General features: G+C 42.8%; 1 protein-coding gene across 1 annotated transcript in view; it reads left to right on the top strand.

The window, feature by feature from the left end:
* LOC120979794 (putative ferric-chelate reductase 1) overlaps positions 1–26281 on the top strand; it is a 78087-nt gene that overhangs the window by 36794 nt on the left and 15012 nt on the right. Inside the window, exons 5-9 of the mRNA XM_040408750.1 lie at positions 5940–6000; positions 14685–15170; positions 15677–15778; positions 17529–17691; positions 20491–20607. Coding sequence (XP_040264684.1) covers positions 5940–6000; positions 14685–15170; positions 15677–15778; positions 17529–17691; positions 20491–20607 — 929 coding nt within the window. The remainder of the gene's footprint in view (positions 1–5939; positions 6001–14684; positions 15171–15676; positions 15779–17528; positions 17692–20490; positions 20608–26281) is intronic.

The following is a 26281-nucleotide window of genomic DNA, read 5'->3' as shown; positions in this document are numbered from 1 at the left end:
GTTAACCAATATGACATAATTGTTTTGACAAGCTGTCATATCCAATTAAGCTGGATTGCCAGAGAACTGGCTTCTGATTGGTTCCCATGACCGTGGGAACTAGAATGTGATTGGCTGAATATTCTGTATTGAGCGATCCAGCTATAAAAAGACCTGGCAGTGAAGAAAATGGCAGATTACTGTTATTAGGATACAGAGATGCTGCCATTTTCTTTTATATTAATTAAATACAATGACTTAGGTGTTGAGCAGCGCCCCACTGGCCTCCTGTCGATTAACCTTTGTTACTTTGATATTTACTGTATAGCGCACGGGAACTAACTAACTGACTGTAGTTCCATGCGCCATCTGGTGTTCACAAATCAACATTGCACCCTGAATTTTCTCAATGGCTAGTTACGCGATTCGGGTTTGCTAATTGAATTGGAAATCGCTTTGCGCTGCCGCGATTCTGAAGGGAACGCTAGCGAGGCTATATCTGTATGACAAAATTAAAATACACTCTCCTCTGCTCTTCCTGTGCATGCTACATGTGTATTGTGTCCTAAGATATATTAAAATTGGAATTTTAGAAAAGTGCTGATTCCCTAGAATTTTTAATACATTCTTGTTTATCTGTGTTGTTTATCTGTGTTTATATACATGCATGTCTTTGTGAATGTATATTGTTATGCATGTGTGTGTATATGTGTAATTAGTTATGCATATATCTTTGTACACAAGTGTGTACATTTGTATTTTTTGTCTGTATATGTATCAGTAGCATTGGGATTTGACAAGGGACTATATAACCAAACCAGATATCCTGACTGTCATGCCCTGCTCAGACTATGTACGGAGGTCTGCCAGATTAGCAGCACGTGTCTAGTCATTTGTTTTGTTTTGGAGTCGTGCTAGATCCGCCTTCCTTTCAGGTGCTCTGGGTGGGGTCGTTGGTTTAAATTACTCTCACTCCCAGGGTCCTGTGCGGGTTATAGCTTCTGTCAGGCTGTGGAAGCAAGGAAGGAAGGTTTGTGTGTTCCTGCTCTAATAAGATAAGTTGGTTTCTGATTTCTTTGGTTTGCTGTCTAGGCTGTTTGAGTGACGTCTGTCCCCTCCAGGTTCTGAGGGAGCAGGCTGCCCCTTTTCCCATTTCACCATCTCAGGGATTCCAGGGTATTTTCAGCCCAGGCACGAGGACACATTATTCCCACCTTCAGGGTCTGAATGTGGGCTTAGCAGTATAGGGAGAGCTGTTAGGGATTTGCTAGGAGGTGACCTTATCCCCAGCTTCTCGCCTAGAAACTTGTTTTGTTTAGTTATCTCTGTATCTTAGATCCTGTCCGCCGTGACTCAGTGTAAGGCCTCTTGCACACGAATGTGCCGTGTTTTGCGGTCCGCTAATTGCGGATTGTCAAAACACGGATAATGCCTGTATGCCTTCCGCAATTTGTGGAATGGAACAGACGGCCCGTTATAGAAATGCCTATTCTTGTCCGCAAAACAGACAAGAATAGGACATTATCTATAACTTTTGCGGGGCCACGGATGCATCTTTTGCGGCCCCACTGAAGTGAATGTGTCCGCACCCTGCAGGTTTCCCGCTTTATGTTCAACCGAGAATAAAAATTCTGCAAGGAGAGAAGCCATCTGGTTACCCGAGCATTTCTCTCCTTGGAATTTCTCATCCAGACCAACGGTGAATGGTCCATCACCAGGCGAAAATGAGCCCAGCAGGTAGTACCGTAAGGACTCCAAGGCCCACTTGATGGCTAGGCACTCCTTCTCCACTACAATATAGTTCTTTTCTGCTGGGGTAAGCTTTCTACTCAAATAAGTGATGGGATGTTCATCTCTGTTCACTTTTTGAGACAGAACGGCTCCTAGACCTACTTCAGATGCGCCCGTTTGGATATAGAATTTGTCCTTAAAGTTGGGGTTGGACAGGACGGGCTGTTCACATAGGGCCAATTTCAGGGCCTGAGATGCTTCTTCTGCCTGAGGTTTCCACCAAATCCTGACTGACTTCCTTACTTTCAGAAGATCGGTCAGGGGTGCAGCCCTCCCGGCGAAATTGGGTATAAACCACCTATAATACCCAATTATGCCGAGAAACGTTTTGATTTGCTTTGTTGTGAGTGATTGGGGCCAATTTGAATGGCATCGACTTTGTTTTTTTTGAGGTTTGATGATTCCACGGCCAATCAGGTGCCCCAAATAACAAGCCTCCTCTAGCCCTATGGTACACTTTGGAGGATTTGCAGTCAAGCTGCATCTCGGAGTGAGTCCATGACTGCCTGCACATGGGACAAATGAGACTGCTAGTCGCCACTATGGATAATGATATCATCCAAGTAGGCAGATGTGTACTTCCGATGAGGTTTTATGACTATGTCCATTAGCCTCTGGAACGTGGCGGAGGCCCCATGTAACCCAAAAGGCAAAACGACATAGTGGTAAAGTCCCTCCGGAGTGACAAAGGCGGTCTTTTCCTTTGATGACTCTGTCAGAGGTACCTGCCAGTAAAGGCATTGGAATCAACACAATGGGACTGGCCCACTCGCTCTTGGATTCCTCAATAACTCCTAGGCTAAGCATCTTCTGTACCTCTTCTGTAATGGCTTGTCTCCGGGCCTCTAGCACATGGTACGGATTCACTCGTACCCTTACCCGTGGCTCGTAATTTCATGCTGGACCACGGATATACGACCGAGTTTTTCTGAAAAGACATCGGTATTCTGCTGCACTAACTTCCTGACCTCCCGTTTTTGTTTTGACAGGGTTTCTGCTATTTTTACTCAAACCTCTGTTGGGACTGACGTTGGAGGGTCTACACTGGTCCCAACCAGTGCCTCAGTGGCCCACAGGGATTCTCGGTCCTTCCACGCCTTTAGCAAGTTTACGTGATATATTTGTTCTGGTTTTCTCCACCAAAGCTAATATATTTTATATTTAACTTCGCCCACTTTTTCCCGAACTTCATAGGGCCCTTGCCACTTTGCCAGAAACTTACTCTCAGTAGTGGGTACGAGCACAAGAACTCTATCTCCTGGGAAAAAGGTCCTGACTGTGGCCTTTCTATTATATCCACGGCTCTGAGCTGCCTGAGCCTCTACTAGATGTTCTCTCACAATGGGCATTACTGATGCAATCCTGTCCTGCATATTTGCAATGTGTTTTATTACACTCTTATGAGAAGTAGGTTCCTGCTCCCATGTCTCTTTGGCAATGTCCAGCAGGCTTCTGGGATGTCTGCCTTATAACAGTTTGAATGGGGGAAACCCTGTTAAGGACTGGGGTACCTCTCGGATGGCTGACATCAAATATGGCAACAGCATATCCCAATCCTTCCCATCTTGGGATACTACCCTTTTTAACATACTCTTTTAGCTTTTATTAAACCTTTCCACCAGCCCATCTGTTTAGGGGTGGTACACTGATGTGCGTAACTGCTTGATTCGGAGCAGCTTGCAAGACTCCTTTGTCACTTTGGACATAAAATAAGTATCTTGATCCGTAAGGATCTCTTTGGGTAACCCAATGTGGCAAAACATGGCAAATAGTTCCCTGGCAATAAGTTTGGCTGAGGTATGGCGGAGAGGAATGGCCTCCAGATAGTCGCATAGTCCAAAACCACTAACATGTGTTGGTGGCCCCTGGCTCCACAAGATCCATAGTGATCCGCTCTAAAGGTACCTCTATAATGGGAAGAGGTACCAGTGGACTACGGAAATTCGCTGTGGGAGCAGTAATTTGACACTCTGGACACGACTCATACCAAATAGCCATGGAGCACAAGCCCGTCTGCCACATAAGGGCAGTGAAAAATATTCAGTAGTAGGGATGAGCTAATCAGTTCATATGAATCTCATCAACAAGAATTCCCTGCAGGTGAAAAGTTCCCACCGCTGCTTGATTGACATGGCAGGACATCTCATCCAGTCCTTCCAATCTCGCACCTTCATCACTGCTCTGAGTAGCAATGCAAGCACAGAAGTTTTGCTCCCGCTACTGGAGCAGTGACTGCGCATGCGCCCAGGGCCGGATTAACGTAGGGGCGGATGGAGCTGCAGCTCCAGGCCCCTGCATGAAAATAGGCCCAGCAGCCCGCATAGGCCAACCGGAGCTAGGCCCGCATAGGCCACCTCGCTACCCTTTGGAAGGACCGAACCGTGCCGACTGTCAGATGATGACAGGGCCGGTGCGGAAGGAGAAGTCTCCCAGGCCGGCCCTTTACAGAACTCACCAGGACAGTGACAGCTGACAGATCAGGTCAGGTGACAGGTCAGCTGTGCACGCCGCGCTGTGTCGTCACGTCAGACTCCTCCCCTGGGGCCTAGGCCATGCCGTAAAGTGAAAGACCGTGACGGCTGCTGCGCGCGGAAGTTCAAAATTCTTCCTGCGTGGAGTCAGGGGTGCTGCCAGCGGTGAGTCGCGTTCAGCAGCCTTCAGTGTACTGCCCAGAAAACAACTCATAGGCGGTAAGTAAATCAGCATTGGCTCACCTCACCTATTATACTGTATACTGTATAATTTATATATGTCATTCAGGAGCATGGAAAAGCTGGGTGATGATTTTTTTCACCTAGCTTTTCCATGCTCCTGAATTGCATATCTGCTTATAGGCATATATATCTTTATAATAGCTGAGCCTGATCTATTATAAACAGATATGCCATTCAGGAGCATGGAAAAGCTAAGGAGAAATAGTCACCTAGCTCTTCAATGCTCCTGAGTGGTATATCTGCTTATAATAGATCAGCCATTATAAACAGATATGCCTAAAGGCAGATCTGCCATTCAGGAGCATGGAAAAGCTAGGTGACTGTTTCTCACCTAGCTTTTCCATGCTCCTGAATGGCAGATCTGCATATAATAGCTTGGCTATTATAAACATGTATGCATGTAAACAGATATGCCATTCAGGAGCATGGAAAAGCTAGGTGACTATTTCTTGCCTACCTATCTTTTCCAAGCTCCTCAATGGCATATCTGCTTATAATAGATTAGCTTTTATAAACACATATGCCATTCAGGAGCATGGAAAAGCTAGACGTGAATAGCTTTTTCATGCTGCTGAATGACATATCCAGCAGCACTAGTTAACTCCTTGGGGGGTGGCTATACATAATACAGCCATCTATATAGATGGCTGTATATTTAAACTGTGGCCAGAGATGTACACTTAGGCTAAGTTCACACAGCAGATTTTTCACACGCAAACCCGTGTGTAAATCTGCTTCAAAATTACGCATGAACTTTAGTCCAATAGACTTGAATGGGATTACGCAGACCCGTTCACACTTCAAACTTTATGCATGCGTATTTTCACATGTGTAATTTTGCGTAAATTCACACTTTATTTGTGCTATAAAAAGTTGCTCTGCGTTGCGTTTTAATTTTCTATAAAAAGGCCCATTAAAATCTTCTGCACCAGGCCCATGATGCTCTTAATCCGGCCATGCGCCACACCACTTCCAGGTAGCAGCACATGAACAGTCACTGCTCTGGAAGCAGAAGAAGACCCTCAGCGCTTGCTCTGCTCCCTATAACAGCAACGCAGACATGATATTGGCAGGCCCGGATGAGATGTCTTTCCCTGGCAAATAAGCTTCAGGGGGAAGATTTTTACCTGCAGGTACAGCCCCTCGCAGTGAAGAAGTCTTGCTGATAAGATGAATCGATTCATTCATCTCTATTTAGTACCTGCACAGTAAATAGATCTGACCATTTTAATTTAATCCCAGAATTCCAGAGAAGCATATATGGTCTATAAGTCTCCTCACACTGATTAAGGCGCTCTCCCCAAGGAGAGATAGTACCCCCCCCCCAAAAAAAATATTTTAATTGTATATTTCTCTCTAGATCTCCGCCTGTGATACGGCTCAAATACTCAAAAATGTATGTATTTAAATGTACTTGGTTATGTGTGTTTTTAATGACTTTTTTCATTGTTTTAGAGCAACATTTCTTCAATCAAAGAGTATATTCTGGGTGGGTGTTGAAGGTCCTGAGCTCACTGTAAGTGTTTTAGGCAACTTTTTCTATTATACAGGTCATTGGCAATGACATGCTGGGAGTTATAGTCCTTCAAACTTGCCGTTGGTCTTCTTTCACTTGAAAACCTATATTAGTTAACTTAGGCTACTTTCACACTAGCGTTTTTGCTGGATTCGGCAGGGCTCAGCAAAAACGCTTCCGTTACTGATAATATAACCATCTGCATCCATTATGAACGGATCCGGTTGAATTATCTTTAACATATCCAAGACGGATCTGGCATGAACTCCATTGAAAGTCAATGGGGCACGGATCCGTTTTCTATTGTGTCAGAGAAAATGGATCCGTCCCCATTGACTTGCATTATGGGTCATAACAGATCTGTTTTGCTCCGCATCCCAGGACAGAAAGCTAACCGCAGCATGCTGCGTTTTGCTCTCCGGTATGAGAATGGAACAGAATGCATTTTGGAGCATTCCGTTCTGTTCAGTTACGTTTTGTCCCCATTGTCAATGAATGGGGACAAATGGAAGCGTTTTTTTTCCAGTACTGAGACCCTATGACGGATTTCAACACCAGAAAATATTAACGCTGGTGTGAAAGTAGCCGAATATATTGCATTAACATCCTTTAAAGGGTTTCTATCACTTCGTATGACATAATTAGCTGTCAGACACTAGTGATCCGCTAGTGTCTGCTCTGGCCAACCATCCTACTATAATCACTTGTGGGGCAGCGGTTTTGCTAAAAAACTAACTTTTATAAATATGCTAATGAGCCTCTAGGTGCTATGTGGGCGTCATTAGCACCTAGAGGCTCCGTCTACCTTCATACACAGCCGCCGCCCAGCGCGTCCCTCCAGCCCGCCCATGTCCTCCTCCGTGTGACGCAGCGGACGAGTTCTTGCGCATGCGCCGTGCGCGGCTGTATTCGGCGCATTTGAGATCTCAGCTCGGAGCGGTCAGACATTCAATGCGCATGCGCCGAATACAGCCGCGCATGCGCATTGAATGTCTGACCGCTCCGAGCTGAGATCTCAAATGCGCCGAATACAGCCGCGCACGGCGCATGCGCGAGAACTCGTCCGCTGCGTCACACGGAGGAGGACATGGGCGGGCTGGAGGGACGCGCTGGGCGGCGGCTGTGTATGAAGGTAGACGGAGCCTCTAGGTGCTAATGACGCCCACATAGCACCTAGAGGCTCATTAGCATATTTATAAAAGTTAGTTTTTTAGCAAAACCGCTGCCCCACAAGTGATTATAGTAGGATGGTTGGCCAGAGCAGACACTAGCAGATCGCTAGTGTCTGACAGCTAATTATGTCATACGAAGTGATAGAAACCCTTTAAAGGGAACCTGTCACCTCTACTATGCTACCCTCACTAAGCGTTTCTAAATGTTCATTGTGTTACCCTAAACATATAAATTACACTCTTAATTTTATTTGCAGACAAATTCAATAGGTATTATGCATTTTTGTTCCCGCCTTTTATGCAAATTAATATAAAAGAGTCATATCTTACTTGTGTGACCAGAGAAGAGTCATATTTTCAAGCTCTGACTCATCTCAGGTTAATTTGCATATGTATCAAATCTGTTTTTTTACACAATAAAAGCACACAGAGCTATGGGGGCTGGGTATTGCGGATGTGCTAGCGGCCATCTAGCAACCCATGTCCTCAGCTCTATACACAAAATCCAGGTGACAGGTTCCCTTTAAAATAATCATTTATGGAAGTAGCTGTTATTTTTTTATGTATTTTCTTTTGCCTCTATTGCTCCTATTCTTAGTTCTTGGCTGTGGTCAAATGACCATGTCCATGCAGCTCTTTCTGATTTCCTGTGATGTTATGTCCATGGCAGGGCTGTATTTAACGCGGGGCAAAAGAGGCACCTGCCCCGGGCCCAGTTGCTCCTGGGGGTCCCAAGGCAACTGCCACTTGAGCCCTGCTGGCCACTGGAGGACCTTTCATTGGTCCATACTTTATTAACTAAGTAGCAGGACATGTAGCAGGACATGTAGGGCTTACATGGGGGATGTCCCTGAACTTACTAATATTTCTGGGCGCTGCTCCATTGCACCGCTGTGGCCCCCGTTACATTCTCCTGCACTGTATGCTAAGAAACAGCATTGGAACACCAGGGAGGAGACATCAGCTTTTCTCTGTGGGCATTCCTTCTCCATGGCTGTAGCGCTGTCCAATCGCAATGCAGAACGTCACAGCCAGGGAGGAAAAAAAAACTCACCTTCTGTGACATTCTGCGCTGCGATTGGACAGTGCTACAGCCAGGGAGAGGAAACGCCGAGAGAGAAAAGCTGATGTCTCCTCCCTGGTGTTCTGATACTGTTACTTAGCATACAGCGCAGGCGAATGTAACGGGGGCCACAGGGGTGCAACGAAGCGGCGCTGAGAAATAATAGTAAGTGCAGGGACATCCCCCATGTATGCCCTACATGTCCTACTACTTAGTTAATAAAGTATTGACCCATGAATGTGGCAGAGGCACATGTGTTCTCCCTCTTGCCCAGGGTCCAATCAATATTAAAGATGGCCCTGGTCCATGGGCGTGTCAAAGCAGCAACAGTGGCAGTGATAGGGCAGTGTCTATGTAACTAGATGGGTGGGAGGAGCTATAAACTATCTAGGTGTTGTTAACCCCTTCCCGACATATGACATAATAGTACTTCATGACGGCAAGTGACTTGCTGCGTTTTGACGTACTATTACGTCATGGTGATCGGACGGGTCCCAGATGTATTGTAATGCATTGCAGAGGGGATCAGACCCTCAAAAGTTGAAGTCCCAGAGTGGGACAGAAATAGAGTTTTAAAAAAAAGCAAAAAAAAAGTGTTTTTAATAAGAAAATAAAGTTTCAAGTGAAAAATGGAAAAAAAAAAACACTTTCCCTTGATTTTATAATAAAAAATAGAAAAATAAAAGGAAAAAACACACATATTAGGTATCACCGCATCCATAACTGGCTCTGGCTCTATAAATATATCACATGATCCACCTCGTCTGATAAACACCATAAAAAAATATAATAAAAACTGTGTCAAAAAAAGCCTTTTTTGTCACCTTACATCACAAAAAGTGCAACAGCAAGTGATCAAAAAGGTGTATGTTCCACAAAATGGTACCAATTAAACCGTCACCTCATTCCGCAATAAATTAGCCCCTAGATAAGAAAATCATTTAAAAAATAAAAAAGCTATGGCTCTCAGACTATGGAGACACTAAAACATAATTTTTTTTGTTTCAAAAATGCTATTATTGTGTAAAACTTAAATAAATAAGAAAAAGTATACATATTAGTTATTGCCGCGTCCGTAATGACCTGCTCTATAAAAATGTCACATGATCTAACCCCTCATGTTAACACTGAAAAAAGAAATAAATAAAAACTGTGCCAAAACAACCAATTTTTTGGTCACCTTGCCCCATAAAGTGTAATAATGAATGATCAAAAAATTATATGTACCCAAAAATTGTACCTGCAAAAAATTAGCCCCTGCACAAGATGATCGGCAGAAAAATAAACATAATATGGCGTTCAGAAAATGGAGACACAAAACATCATTTATTTTTTAAAAGATGCTTTATTATGCAAAACTGAAACAAACAAACAAAGCAAGTAGACATATTTGATATCATTGCGTCTGTAGTCTGTAACAACCTGCTCTATAAAAAATAGCACATGATCTACCCTGTCAGATGAATGTTGTAAAAATTAAAACAGTGCCAAAACACAATTTTTTGGTTACCTTGCCTCACAAAAAACATAATATAGAGCAATTACAAATCATATGTACCCCAAAATAGTACCAATAAAACTGGAACCTTATCCCCTAGTTTTCAAAATGGAGTCACTTTTGGGAAGTTTCTACTGTAAGGGAGCATCAGGGGGCTTTAAATGGGACATGGCATCTAAAAACCAGTCCAGCAAAATCTGCCTTCCAAAAACCATACGGCGCTCCTTTTCTTCTGCACCCTGCCGTGTGCCCGTACAGCAGTTTACGACCACGTATGGGGTGTTTCTGTAAACCACAGAATCAAGGTAATAAATATTGAGTTTTGTTTGGCGGTAACCCTCGATGTGTTAAAGAAAAAAATTTATTAAAATGCAAAATCTGCCAAAAAAGTGAAATTCAGAAATTTCATCTACATTTTCCTTTAATTCTTAAAGGGTGTAAAATCAGTTTTGAATACCTTGACAGGTGCAGTTTCTAAAATGGGGCCATTTATGGGTGGTTTCTATTATGTAAGCCCCACAAAATGACTTCAGACCTGAACTGGTCCTTAAAAATTGGGTTTTGGAAATTTTCTTAAAAATTTTAAGATTTGCTTGTAAACTTCTAAGCCTTCTAATGTCCCAAAAAAAGAAAATGTCATTTACAAAATGATCCAAACATGAAGTAGACATATGGGAAAGGAAAAGAAATAACAATTTTAGGAGGTATCACTATCTCTTTTAAAGGCAAAGAAATCGAAATTTGTAAATTGCAAATTTTTTTATTTTTTTTGTAAATTTGGTATTTTTTATAAATAAAAATGAAATATTTTGACTCAAATTTACCACTGTCATGAAGTACGATATGTGACAAGTAAACAATCTCAGAATGGCTTGGATAAGTAAAAGCGTTTTAAAGTTATCACCACATAAAGTGACATGTCAAATTTGCAAAAAATTGCCTGGTCCTTAAGGCGAAAAATGGCAGGGTCCTGAAGGGGTTAAATTGTGAAAATTGGTCAAAAGAGTCCAAAATGAAAAAAAAAACATGGGGAAGATGTACAGGAGGTAAGCAACTTTATGAGCAAATCTCTTCAAAACCACAGCGATCCAGAAAACGCCTTTATATGGTTTATCCCATGATTAATGTAAAAATGAAAATCAGAAATCATATAGTACATGACAATCTCCTACTAACAAAGCTGGAACCAACTTAGTACCTCACATGGATCCAATGCTTCCCCTGTCCATTGCTCGAGTTGCTGTACTGGTCTTTTCTCAGGGGTGTGTTCTTTCTGCTGCAGCTCTTTGATGACTATCAAAACAACTATTATGGAACAGGAAAATAATAATAAGAGTATTTTAGGTGCATTTTGTGCTATTAACAAACTAAAATGTGAAAGAATAAATTTTCCACTTTATTTTAACATTTTTCCTTTTTATAAAAAATAAAAATAAAATATTAAAAATTAAAATGACAAAAATAAAGCCCTATGTGTCACCAAAATATTGTAGTTATTCAAAATAGTGTAATATTAATGAATTAAATACTGTATAATTAATAAAATATTATTTCAAAATATTTCCTGTTCGTTTATTATTTTAAGCCACCTTTGCCTTCATATTTCTGTAACACTGTTAACATTGGAGTGCTGTATACCATATCGCGTGACTCAATCTTTTATCCAAGGGGTTATCTGCTGTTTGGTTTATCAATATTCAAATACTTGTCTTTTGGGAGTATGTATAAAGCCAGCCATACACATGAGATAACTGTCATCCAAACGCTCTCTTCTGGGGCTTTGTAAATTGACTTGTAAATATTTTGCTGATCAGCAGTACCACATCTTGTTAAGGGTACTTTCACACTTGCGGCAGGACGGATCCGACATGCTGTTCACCATGTCAGATCCGTCCTTCCACTATGCCGCCGGACCGCCGCTCCGTCCCCATTGACTATAATGGGGACGGGGCGGAGCTCCGGCGGTGCACGGCGAAAGCCGCCGGACTAAAAAGTCCTGCATGTCCGACTTTTTAGTCCGGCGGCTTTCGCCGCGCACCGCCGTGCTGCGCCGGAGCTCCGCCCCCGTCCCCATTATAGTCAATGGGGACGGAGCGGCGGTCCGGCGGCATAGCGGAAGGACGGATCCGACATGGTGAACAGCATGTCGGATCCGTCCTGCCGCAAGTGTGAAAGTACCCTTAAAGAACATTTTGCACAACTTCTGACATGTCAGATGTTGGGAACTAGTGAAGATTAGGATATGCCATCACATTATGATCTGTGAGAGTTTGACCTCTGGAATCCCCATTGATCCTGAGAATAAACGGGCCACAGCACAGCCCGTTCAATTATATAATATATGTTGTGTAGCTCAATAGCTGTTTACTTCTCATGTGCCTCATGCACATGACCATACCAGTTTTTGCAGTCTTCAAATCGCGGATCCGCAAAACACAGATACAGGCCATGTGCATTTTGCAGATCCGCACGTCATCCTCTTTGTTAGAAATGCCCCCTATGCTTCCGCAAAACTGACAAGAAAAGGACATGTTCTACTTTTTTGGCAGGGTCGCGTAATGGACATACAGATGTGGACAGCATATATGGTAGTGTGCTGTCCGCATCTTTTGTGGCCCTATTGAAATGAATGGGTGTGCATTTGATCCGCAAAAAATGTGGATCGGATGCGGACCGAAACTACAGCCATGTGCATGAGGCCTAAGCTATAGGTTAAAGGGAACATTACATTGTCACATGTTCAGTACTATCTGCAGGCAGCATGTTATAGAGTGGAAGTTTAGCATAGTGATATAGTTTTATGGGAAAAAAATTTAGTTTTGTGTTTTTATTCATTTAAATCTCTGCTCTTTCTGTGCTTAAAGGGGGTTGTCCAGGTTTGTGAAGATTTTTAACTTTTAACCCCAGCCTGTTGTAGTATACTCACCCGCTCCCCACTACTCCGCTCTAGCTCCTATCAGCAGGCTTCCTGTCACCATCCTGTAAACTTCTATACAGCTGCAGCCAATGACTAATCAGCAGGGATGTGTCCCTCAAGCGCCACATCACTGCTGGGGCACATGTCACTTGGGAACACATCACTGAGGCCAGTCATTGGATGCAGCAGTACATGTGACATTTTCCATCCAGAAATTTACAAGCTGGAACGGAGCAGAAGGGAGTAGGTGAGTACGGTTTTGTCAGCAGGTACAACAGACTGGGGCTGAAAGCTAAAAAAGCTGTGGAACCCTTTTGGAGGCCAGTGGGTGATCTCTGTATGACTGTGCATACAAAGACAGATCTCAGTCAGACCAACCACTTGTCTCCTAGGCATAGAAAGTCAGAGAATGCAATTTAACAGGTTTTCCAGAATATAACAACTGTCCTTTGGTCTCCTTACTCCAAATTAAGAGCTTTCAGATATACTTATCCCAACGTAGAGAGGATTAGCAGCTCTCCAACCCAGTCATGTGATGCCTGTCTGCAGTGACCCTGTGGTCCTTGCTGAAGGGGTTCACTGCCATAAAGAGCTTAATTTAGTAATGTGTTTGTGTTATGCACCTTGTGTCCCACAGGCTATGTGTAGGGATGAGGGGTTAATTAGCTAGCCCTAGTAACAGTTGCTGGAGGTGGGCTGGTCCCACCCCTCTTGCTAGGAGGCTGCTGCACTAGTTCAGTTAGTCTGGAGTGAGTAGGGAGACACCTGCCCTGTGGAACAAGTGCCAGCCTCTGAGGAAAAGCTGAATGAGATTTAATGGAGTGTAGAGAGGCCACATACCAGGGAGAGTGCTGGAGGAGGCCAGTGAAGGTATTGCACTTATCTGATTTATCATACCTTCACTCCAGAATTCTGGCGTCAAAAAGTCCAAAAATATAGGGCTTTTGCCACCTTTTGCACTGGCTTGTGCAAAATTAAAGCGATTGTGCAAAATTGTGCAACTTTTTTGCACTCGCACAAGATTTTGCGACTTTTTACATTTTTACATCACTCACTCCAGTTTTGCAATGGGGGTGGTTGTGGTTAGCTATGTTAATGAGCTTCACTCCAGATTTATCATTGAGACATTTAAAAAAAAGAAAAGTCGCAAAAACGTGGCACTGTCTCCAGTAGGAGGGTGGAGTAGGAAACCTGGAGTAGCTTTCCTAGACAAAAGTGTTAGGTTGAAGGATAAGACAAATTTATCAAACATGACATTTGATAAATGTGGCATAAGGTAAGACAATGCAGACTGACTTCAAATATTGCTCTCATGATAAATGCCCCTGTGCCTATTCTTGCAAGAGCACATATGTAACAACTGCCGAGTTGTTTCACTAGAATTCAGTGGACTTGTTTTCACCTAAACTAAGCCTCCTCATTAGCAGTAAAATGCATTACTACAGGATTGTACTGCACCGCATCTCAGGAGACCCCTGCCTTTTACCCCAAAACTCACCAACATCAAGGGCAAGGGAACTCGCCAGGCAAGGGAACTCCCAAACTAGGGTGTGAAAGAAAGGTTGCTCCCCTCCCTTCACTGCAGGGCCCAAAGAGTGGCAGGGTGAGGACTGTCACTGTGCTTACTACTACCACCATCAATGCCTTGGCCAGAACTGTTCTTTCTTCCTTGCCACAGGTGGAGAGGGGTTGTATGGGGGTGGTGAAGGCATCTATAAGAATTAGGAGTTTGGTGGGGAAAGAATTACAGGAAGGAGAATGGGAGTCACATAGACACCTGGATACAGAGTGAAAAGATATTGGGGGATGTCTGGGTCAACAATTATTAGCCACATTTCGGAGGAGTGTATTGGGGTCAGAAAACACCTTTTTTTGTTTTTCCACAAAATATATATCAATCTTCTCAGCCTTTCTTGCTCTATAAAATACTGCTGGAAGATGAGACGCCATGTTCAATGTGACAGGTTCTCTTTAGTTATTGATTATTTCATTCATGCAGAATAATATTTCCAGTGCTTATTTTCCTTTCATTAGGTTTCCAACCCTAACTCCAACACAACAAGCAGCCCAATTGTGCCGTCTACTGCTGCTTCCAACACAACAAGCAGCCCAATTGTGCCGTCTACTGCTGCTTCCAACACAACAAACAGCCCCATTGTGCCGTCTACTGCTGCTTCCAACACAACAAGCAGCCCCATTGTGCCGTCTACTGCTGCTTCCAACACAACAAACAGCCCCATTGTGCCGTCTACTGCTGTTTCCAACACAACAAGTACCAGTAGTTCAACACCTCCAAGCTCTCTTTCGTCCAGCCATCCTCCTCCTCCTACTTACATTTCCAGTGAGACTTGCGGTACACAGAAGATTTGCCTCAGCAGTCCTTCTGACTGTGACCCCTCCAAAAGTAGTAACTGCTTCTTTATGTCCTCTGCTATGACTGATGACGGTGCATATAATTTCGAGATAAGTGGCCTTTCTGGAGGATATGTGTCAATTGGCTTTTCAGATGACCAGCTCATGGTGAGAAAACTAAAACTGCCTACATTCTACTGAAAGACGACCTGTCACCTCTCCTGTCATGTCTGTTTTAGTAAATACAGTACAATTATTCCTCATGAAATAACATTTTCTCATAAATCTGCCATTCTGCTATTATTCCTTCTAGAAACTTTTTAATAAAATGACGCTGTTTTGATTCTTGGATGTGGATGTGCAATCCATGTGTTTTAGCTTTGTCAAAGCGGTGTGTCCCTACATAGTCTGATACTGTCAGTACTGATTCCAATAATGTGAAACAATTTTGGGACACACCCCCACACCCAGGAGTCAATGTATTCATACATTTTTTGGTGGAATACCAGAGTAATGGCACAATGTAGAGATCTGCTCAAGAAATAATTGATGGAGAATACAAATATTTATGAATACGCATGTCACGAGTGGTAACAGGTCCTTCTGAAAGGAGATGTGATCTTTCAGTTTACAAAAAAAAAAAAAAACATGAACTCAGATTCTCTGTTTTCCAGGGAGAAGATGACGTATACATCTGTGTGATAAATTCAAATGGGCAAGTAGAAATCCAGCATACCTACACTGAAGGAAGGAAAACACCTCTCAGTTTACCTTTGGTAAGTTCTTACTGGAAGAAAGAGAAGGTGTCCTTCAAAGTCTATAGAGGCCATATATTTACCATATGAATAACATATACGGTATTTATCATCAAGCAAAAGACAACATATGTCATTGTGACATCTTTTTCTAGTAGAACAGTGTTGTTTCTTGTTACTGTTTTTTGTCAGATCAATGTCACCCATTGGATTCCTTCCCATAGTTATCTTCTCCGTCTCATCTCTTTTCCATCATGTGCATTTACCATTTCTAAAGATACATACTGATCCTCAATATACACCCCTGGATCTTCAGCAAGGCTTCTTAAATATATAGAGAGAAAAAAAATTGTAAAAAAGTTAAAGTAAAATTAAAAGGGCTTTCCATATCCTCAGGATCGGTCATCAATGAATGAATGTTGAGGGTCCAAACCAGGACTCCCACCAATCATCACAATTGCTGCAACTGTTGTTCAGCACTTCTGTACAAGAGGTTTTGCTTGGTACTGCAGTTCAGGGGCGGATTGGCCATAGACCTTAAAAGGGAAAATTCCCGGTGGGCCAATGCCCATGGGGCCGCCTGAGCTCTCCTCATGGCTGCCAGCCGGGTATATAATGATCTGATGCTCTCAGCATTTATTTTGCCAGCTGCCGCAGTTTCCCTCCTGAACTCAGCTGTATCTCTGCCCTCAATACAGTGATACCATTGAATACTGGGGTGATAGCATCAGTATTTTGTGCAGCACGGTGGTATTTGGTTCTGTTGAGATGGTATTTTGTGCTGCACTATGGTATTCCAGGCCCGGCCTACTTCTGTTGTCCCAACCTTTTTGTGTTGGCCCTGCCTTCTGTCTGTTTGGACCTGCCTACAACATGGGGCCACTTTTAGTTTTTTATTTCCACTTTTTGTTCCCAGTCTGCCCTGCTGCAGTTCAACCCCATTCACTTAAAGGGGTTGTCCAAGTAATTACTTTATATTTGAAAAAAGAAGACACTATTGGAATAAAAACCTGACACACCCTTCGTTCCAGTGCCGCCACTCCTGACCTCACATGACCACTGTAACCAATCACTGGTCTCAGTGGTCTTATGACATATACTGCTGAAGCCAGTGACTGCAGTGGTCATGTGTAGTGTACAGCCACTTGATTGCTGCAGCCAAAACATGAAGTCATGGCTGCAGTAGTGGGGAGATTGGAAGCAGCAGCATTGGAACAGAGGGATTTCTAGACAGTGAATATCATTTTTATTTTTTATTTTTTATTTTTATTATTCTAAGGCTACATTCACATGACCGGACAAGAATAGGACATGTTCTATCTTTTTTTCTGGTGCAATGGAACTGACATACGGATGTGGACAGCACACTGTGTGCTGTCCGCATTTTTTGGGGACCCATTGAAATGAATGGATCCGCACCCTATCCGCAAAGTAAATGGAACTGACAAGGAAACAAAATACGTTCGTGTGCATGAGGCCTAATAGTGTCCCTATAAAAAACAACACAAACAACCCATTTAACCAGCCACAATCGCATTTATGGATCACATGCTATTGTAATATACTAAAATGAGACACGTTTCTCAGGTAATAGGCCTCTGAAGCAGAAGAATTTGGGAATGCCCTTATAAATGGCAAAATACTGGGCGACTGGGTAGAAGTGAGATAAGACAATTCTCTGCATTCTTCTGTTTTATGTTTTTTTTGCTCAGAGTTACTTACATGATGACGGCCCTATTAAGGTGTTCTTTATCTTTACCCTATCTGACAGGGTAATGTAAATGTCAGCATGACATCATTCACCAGCGGCGTGATACAATGTTCTTTCACTTCAAGAAATCAGATCTCAACGCAACTTCCTGCCCGCCAAGACCGATCTAGTAACAGTTCTGATACGTACTACATATTATTTGCTTATGGATCTGCTGAAAACGGTTTGTAATATCTAGTTTGAAGTACATGCTTGTTCACTATGTACAACAAATGGATACATTATCAAATGTGCTTGGAGAAAAGTGATAGACCAATTATTAGTATGATTTCATGATTCAAATCGATACAATATAAGACAAGAAATGAAAGCTAATTCCCTTGCTGAATATACAGGATCTTCTCAAAAATTTGCATATTGTGATAAAGTTCATTATTTTCTGTAATGTACTGATAAACATTAGACTTTCATATATTATAGATTCATTACACACAACTGAAGTAGTTCAAGCCTTTTCTTGTTTTAATATTGATGATTTTGGCATACAGCTCATGAAAACCCAAAATTCCTATCTCAAAAAATTAGCATATTTCATCCGACCAATAAAAGTGTTTTTAATACAAAAAAAAGTCAACCTTCAAATAATTAAGTTCAGTTATGCACTCAATACTTGGTCGGGAATCCTTTTGCAGAAATGACTGCTTCAATGCGGCGTGGCATGGAGGCAATCAGCCTGTGGCACTGCTGAGGTGTTATGGAGGCCCAGGATGCTTCGATAGCTGCCTTAAGCTCATCCAGAGTGTTGGGTCTTGCGTCTCTCAACTTTCTCTTCCCAATATCCCACAGATTCTCTATGGGGTTCAGGTCAGGAGAGTTGGCAGGCCAATTGAGCACAGTAATACCATGGTCAGTAAACCATTTACCAGTGGTTTTGGCACTGTGAGCAGGTGCCAGGTCGTGCTGAAATATGAAATCTTCATCTCCATAAAGCTTTTCAGCAGATGGAAGCATGAAGTGCTCCAAAATCTCCTGATAGCTAGCTGCATTGACCCTGCCCTTGATAAAACACAGTGGACCAACACCAGCAGCTGACATGGCACCCCAGACCATCACTGACTGTGGGTACTTGACACTGGACTTCAGGCATTTTGGCATTTCCCTCTCCCCAGTCTTCCTCCAGACTCTGGCACCTTGATTTCCGAATGACATGCAAAATTTGCTTTCATCCGAAAAAAGTACTTTGGACCACTGAGCAACAGTCCAGTGCTGCTTCTCTGTAGCCCAGTGGCTTGACCTGGGGAATGCGGCACCTGTAGCCCATTTCCTGCACACGCCTGTACACGGTGGCTCTGGATGTTTCTACTCCAGACTCAGTCCACTGCTTCCGCAGGTCCCCCAAGGTCTGGAATTGGTCCTTCTCCACAATCTTCCTCAGGGTCCGGTCACCTCTTCTCGTTGTGCAGCGTTTTCTGACACACTTTTTCCTTCCCACTCAGGTGCCTTGATACAGCACTCTGGGAACAGCCTATTCGTTCAGAAATTTCTTTCTGTGTCTTACCCTCTTGCTTGAGGGTGTCAATGATGGCCTTCTGGACAGCAGTCAGGTCGGCAGTCTTACCCATGATTGCGGTTTTGAGTAATGAACCAGGCTGGGAGTTTTTAAAAGCCTCAGGAATCTTTTGCAGGTGTTTAGAGTTAATTAGTTGATTCAGATGATTAGGTTAATAGCTCGTTTAGAGAACCTTTTAATGATATGCTAATTTTTTGAGATAGGAATTTTGGGTTTTCATGAGCTGTATGCCAAAATCATCAATATTAAAACAAGAAAAGGCTTGAACTACTTCAGTTGTGTGTAATGAATCTAAAATATATGAAAGTCTAATGTTTATCAGTACATTACAGAAAATAATGAACTTTATCACAATATGCTAATTTTTTGAGAAGATCCTGTACAAGGAGCTAGATGAATACAGATCACCCTCATGTAGTAGTCAATCCATTACTGCTTGTTCAGCAATGCACCCCCCTCTATGTTTTCACAATGGCACTAAGCTCTGTAGGGGACTGCAGCACAACCTCATGTACTTTAGGATAGGTCATCAATAACTGATCGTGATGGGGGGGTCCAACTCCCGGCATCCCTGCCAATCTGCTGGTTGAAGAGGCTGTGGCGCTTTGGTGAGTGCTGTGCCCTCCTCACAGCTTATCAAGCGTCGTACATTGTATAGTGGCTATGTTTGGTGTTCCAGCTCAGGTCTACTGTATTTACTTAGGCCAAGCCTACAGCTTCTTCAAACAGCTGATTGATGGGGAGTCTGGAGCTAGACCCCCACTGATCAGATAATGATGACCTATACTGAGCATAGCTTATCAATACTTTAGTCCTGGAAACCATCATTTAATAGATCCATGCACAACAGGTGGCGACTATCCCCTTCATTATTAAGATCTGTGGGGGTCCGACAGGCTGGACTCCCGCCGATCATCCTAGATATAAGCCATCACATGATGAAATCTAAATACCCCTTTCATGTGTTATGTTCCCCAATAATAATGTTGTTTATCTGTTCTATAGATTCAAACCTTTAGGGTGCATTCACACCATGACATTTTTTTTTTAACAGTTGTCATACGACCATTTTCAGGACAATTGAAGTCTATGGAAATATTCATATGGTGTTTTTTTTTTTTTGTTTTTTTTACATCAAGTGAATAATGGCCATTAAAAAAAAGGGGGTCCTATTTTGGCCATTTTTCACAGACCCCTACAAATGAAAGGGGTCACTTCTAAGAAAACATCCGTTAAAAAAAAACAGCTTTTAAAAACGGGTCGTTTGGCCAGCTATTTTTTTAACTTTCATGTGAATTTACCAATAATAGCTATTTTGAAATCTTTGTAGAAGTATGTTAGAAGTACGGGCATTCTGCCGAGGGTGGACCTAGAACATTATACAGAGTGCGACCTCATTGATAGCTTCTGGTTGTTGTGAGAACCTTGTTTTAACTCTGCTCTTTTTTCCAGGAAAAATCAGATTTCATGGGCCAGGTGTATTCTCCAGTGACACCAAAGTTAATCTCTCTGTTGCTTCCAATGTGACTCAAAAAGAGCACAGCAACCACATAATGGTAAAGACGCACGGTTAGTATGAACACTGCCTCCATCTTCCTGACAAAGCCTGCAAATAATACTATTTGCATAGGTTGTTGTCGCAACCAGGCTCTGATGTCTGACCACTCTGCCATGTAAGAGTACAATTATAAATGATTAAGGCTTCCTTCATAAATCAGTGACTCACGGACGTGTGCTGTCCATGTTCTGCATGGTCAGCACACGTACCCATTGATTTTAATGTATGTATTAACACGTCAGTGGTTTTCCACTGAAGTATGCCCTATTGTGATTACAGATCCCTCACTCACATCATGGTCTATGGTTCATGAAAACCACGGACACAACATAGATGCCATCTGGGTTTAGTCTGTGTTTTTCATGGACCATTGGCAGGAGATTCTCGGGAAACAGTGCCTGTGGAATACGGAAGACCCATGCAGGGCCGGCTGAAGGTTCATGTGGGCCCTTGGGCGATAAAGTCTAAATGGGCCCCCTTGTGGCAAGATATGTGCCCCCCTCTCAGTAAATATGCCAAGATATGTGCCCCCTTCACAGTAGCTATCCCAAAATATCTGGGGATGAAGGTTCGCCGAAACGCATATTGGGGTTGGTGCCTCCCGGAGGAGGCACAGTATGGGTAATATATTCTGCTTTGACGATTTATTATACTGACATAATTGCACTTGCACTTTATCTTGTTATTATTATGTGGAGCAGTATGAATTGTTGCCAGTGTGCTCTCCTCTGGTGACTGCAAATAAACATATTTATGAAGCCTCAGGAACATCTGGATCTGCGCTTGAGTGCAAGGAACCCGCAAATCGCAGCATAAGGCCTCATGCACACGACCGTTTTTTTTTACGGTCCGCAAAAACGGGGTCCGTAGGTCCGTGACCGTTTTTTCGTCCGTGGGTCTTCCTTGATTTTTGGAGGATCCACGGACATGAAAAAACAGTCGTTTTGGTGTCCGCCTGGCCGTGTGGAGCCAAACGGATCCGTCCTGAATTACAATGCAAGTCAATGGGGACGGATCAGTTTGACGTTGACACAATATGGTGCAATTTTAAACGGATCCGTCCCCCATTGACTTTCAATGTAAAGTCAGGAGTTAATATACCATAGGATCGGAGTTTTCTCCAATCCGATGGTATATTTTAACTTGAAGTGTCCCCATCACCATGGGAACGCCTCTATGTTAGAATATACCATCGGATTTGAGTTACATCGTGAACCTCATATCCGACAGTATATTCTAACACAGAGGCGTTCCCATAGTGATGGGGACGCTTCTAGTTAGAATATACGACGAACTGTGTACATGACTGCCCCCTGCTGCCTGGCAGCACCCGATCTTTTACAGGGGGCTGTGATCAGCACAATTACCCTTCAGGTGCCGCACCTGAAGGGGTTAATTGTGCGTATCATAGCCCCCTGTAAGAGATCAGGGGCTGCCAGGCAGCAGGGGGCAGACCCCCCACCCTCCCCAGTTTGAATATCATTGGTGGCCAGTGTGCGGCCTCCCCTCCCCTTCCCCCCCTCCGTCGGCCCCCCTCTATTGTAATATCATTGGTGGCCAGTGTGTGGTCTCCCCTCCCCCCCTCTATTTTAATATCATTGGTGGCCAGTGTGAGGCCTCCCCTCCCCCGCCCCCCCCCTCCGTCTGCCCCCCTCCCCCCTCTATTGTAATTTCATTGGTGGCCAGTGGGCGGCCTCCCCTCTCCCCCCCCTCCCCCCGCCCGATCATTGGTGGCAGCGGAGATTCCGATCGGAGTCCCAGTTTAATCGCTCTGGGGCTCCGATCGGTAACCATGGCAACCAGGACGCTACTGCGATTTTTGGCCGGAGCAAAAAGCGCAGCATGCTGCGGTATTTTCTCCGGCCAAAAAACGTTCCGCTCCGGAACTGAAGACATCCTGATGCATCCTGAACGGATTTCTCTCCATTCAGAATGCTTTAGGATAATCCTGATCAGGATTCTTCCGGCATAGAGCCCCGACGACGGAACTCTATGCCGGAAGAAAAGAACGCAGGTGTGAAAGAGCCCTAAGTCTGAACATTCGAAGTGAAAATAAGATATGGGGGTTGATTATTACTGTTCATATTTTGCTGTGTGAAAACTAAAAATATAATACAATATCTTAATTTAAATAATATGATGAGGGTGAGATATGCTTAACTACGCTCAAACTTGAGTTTTCATGTTTTAGAGGACTTAAGGTTCCTTTATACAGCCCGAGAATCGGGCAGATTATCGGAACAACCATATAAATGTGCAGCCAATCACCCGATAAACGACCGAAAAGATAGTTGATCGGGTGTTCCTGTAGTTCATGCAGGCACCTCAGATCATGGCTTCCGGGCAGCAGATCGTGCTATCTAAACAGCGATCTGCTGATCAGAAACCATGAATCTCTATGAAGACGAGGGATCACAATAGAGATCCCCTGTCCTCATACAATGAAGGAGATAGCTTCATCTAAATGCAGCTGTCTCCTTCACTGAACGAGCAGCCAACTGTCGGGAAAGAGTGTTTCCTTCCTGACAATCTGCTGTTTAGTTGGCCTGTGTAAATTCAGTTTTATCCCTTTACATATATTGTTTATGAGTGAAAATGAGTATGAATAATAGTCAAAAAGGAGACAATCACTTTTTGTAAGAAAGGTCCCCAAATAATTACAGTAGTTGATCACGGGTGTTTCCACTGCTGCTTCTTCTCAGTGTCACCACAGGAATAATTAAACATTATATGTATTTGGTGCCCAGTGAATCAATGGTATGTTCATGAAATGCATGGAGGTGTTAGGACCTCCACATAGAGAGATGTTCTTTTTATAGCCACTATCCACTCCATAGAGGGACCATCAATTGTTAACCACCTCCCGTCCGCCCATAGAATATAAACGTCCGGGAGGTGGCTCTCTATCTCTGAATGGATGTTTTAAAACGTCCATTCAGAGATCGCAGCTGCACGCTAATCGTGCAGCTGCTGATCGGGTTGCCCGCTGTCAGTGACCACAGGACAACCCTTAGAGAAGGCAGGGACAGTGGCCAGGTGTCCCTGCCTTCTAGATCGCTGTATACACAGCGCTCCCAAGCGCTGTGTATACAGAGCAGGAAGCGCTGTGCGCTAACTGTTCCGGCCCGGCGGTCATGTGATCGCCGGGGCCGGAGAGTGCAAGAGCTGTGAGGTCTTTCAGAAACCTTGATCAGCCCTGCACTGAGGCTGTACAGCGCTGTATTGCGCTGTACAGCCTCTCTGGGGGGTGTATTTCTCATTTAACTGGGGCTACTATGTAAAAAAAAAACATGAAGTAAATGTCCTCTAGAGGTCTTGCAAAGTGTAAAATAAAAAATTAAAAAATAAAGTGTTAAAAAATAAAAATAAAATAAAAGGTTTCACATGTAAAAAAATTATTCCCCATGTAAAGAATACAAAAAAAAATTAAAAATAGAATTTTTTTTATAAAATAGACATATTTGGTATTGCCGCATCCGTGATGGTCAGCTCTATGAATATATCACATGATCGACCCAGTCCGATAAACACCATAAAAAAAAAAACTGAAACTAAAACATAATGTTTTTGGTTTAAAAAATGTTAAAGTGAAATCAATAAATGAAAAGTATACATATTAGGTATCGCCACGTCCGTAACAACCAGCTCTATAAAAATAACACATGACCTAACCCCTCGGGTGAACACCATAAAAAAAAAGAAAAAACTGTCAAAAAAAGCCATTTTTGTATCCTTACATCACAAAAAGTGCAACACCAAGTGATCAAAAAGGCATATGTCCCACAAATGAGTACCAATAAAACCGTCACCTCATACTGGAAAAAATGAGCCCCTACATAAGAAAATCGCTCAAAAAATAAAAAAAAATATAGCTCTCAGAACATGGACACATTAAAACATAATTTTTGTTTCAAAAATGCTATTATTGTGTAAAACTTAAAGGATAACTGTCACATTTAGACCCTAATTTCAATTTTCATATATGTAGTTACTAATAACATGATATTCCAGAATCAGTTGCTATTAGACTGACTTACCCCATATTTAATAAGATTCAGCCCTTAGCAACCAGTCTGCATAAAACTGCAATTTCACTATTCAGTTAAGATGGCCGCCACTGCCCTCACCCTGAGGCTAATCCCGCCTGCCCTCACTAGCCAGTAACAATAGCCCCCTAAAAGTGTCAGTAACCAGAGCCCTCCCCCTAAAGGGTTAATCTCCTGCAGCACAAAGGGGTCCTCTTACCACATGTTGCTTTCATTTATACACTGAGCAGATGGCAGATCTCCCTTCCCTGCTCTGCGCTGATTCGGCTCTGCATCCTCCAGCTCTGCTGAGTGAGGAAGCGTCTGCCAAGTGCAGGGACAGGGAGAAGTGCACACAGCCCAGGCACTGTTATCAGCTGCTGGGGGGAACCTGGCTTTAATAATTTACTTACAGTCCCTGGCTGTCAGTAATGTGAGCCTGCACGCTGCGTGCTCCGTCCTTCAACAGATAGACGGACCATGCCTAGCAACCCTATTTTAAGCACAGGTAAAAGTAGGCAGTACAGGGAACAAAAATGTGGAATTAAGGGGTAATTGAATACACAGTGAAAAGTTGAAATAGGGCCACCAAGGTGATATTAATCACCACAATCGAATACTCCAAAAAAAAATATACGACAGTTATTCTTTAAATAAATAAGAAAAAGTATACATATTAGGTATCGCCACGTCCGTAACGATGTGCTTTATAAAAATATCACTTGATCTAACCCCTCAGGTGAACACTGTAATAATAAATAAATAAAAACTGCGCTAAAACAACAAATTTTTTGGTCACCTTGCCCCATAAAGTGTTATAATGAATGATCAAAAATTCATATGTACCCAAAAATAGTACCAATAAAACTGGCAACTTATCCCCTAGTTTCCAAAATGGGGTCACTTTTTGGGAGTTTCTACTGTAAGGGTGCATCAGGGGGGCTTCAAATGGGACATGGCATTTAAAAACCATGTGGCGCTCCTTTTCTTCTGTGCCCTGCCGTGTGCCCATACAGCAATTTATGACCACATGTGGGGTGTTTCTGTAAACCGCAGAATCTGGGTAATAAATATTGAGTTTTGTTTAGCTGATAACCATTTATGTGTTAAAGAAAAAATTGGATTAAAATGGAAAATCTGTCCAAAAAGTGCAATTAAAAAATTTGATCTCCATTTTCCTTTAATTCTTGTGGAACGCCTAAAGGGTTAACAAGGTTTGTAAAATCGCTTTTAAGTAACTTGAGGGGTGTAGTTTCTACAATGGGGTCATTTATGGGGGTATCCACTACGTAGGCCCCACAAAGTGACTTCAGACCTAAACTGGTCCTTAAAAAGTGGGTTTTGGCAATTTTCTTAAAAATTTTAAGAATTGCTTCTAAACTTCTAAGCCTTCTAACGTCCTAAAAAAATAAAATGACATTTCCAAAATGATACCAACATAAAGTAGACATATGGGGAATGTTAAGTAATAAATATTTTATGATGTATAACTTTCTGTTTTAAAAGCAGATAAATTTAAATTTAGAAAACTGCAAAGTTTTCAAAATTTTTGGTAAAATTTTGATTTTTTCATAAATAAAGGTGAAATATATTGACTCCAATTTATGACTAGCATTAAGTACAATGTGTCACGAGAAAACAATCTGTGAAATGGCTTGAA

The sequence above is a fragment of the Bufo bufo genome, chromosome 9, assembly GCF_905171765.1.
Source record: "Bufo bufo chromosome 9, aBufBuf1.1, whole genome shotgun sequence".
Lineage (NCBI taxonomy): Eukaryota > Metazoa > Chordata > Amphibia > Anura > Bufonidae > Bufo > Bufo bufo.
Note: the sequence above shows the minus strand (reverse complement) of the source record. Positions and strands in the feature narration are given on the sequence as shown.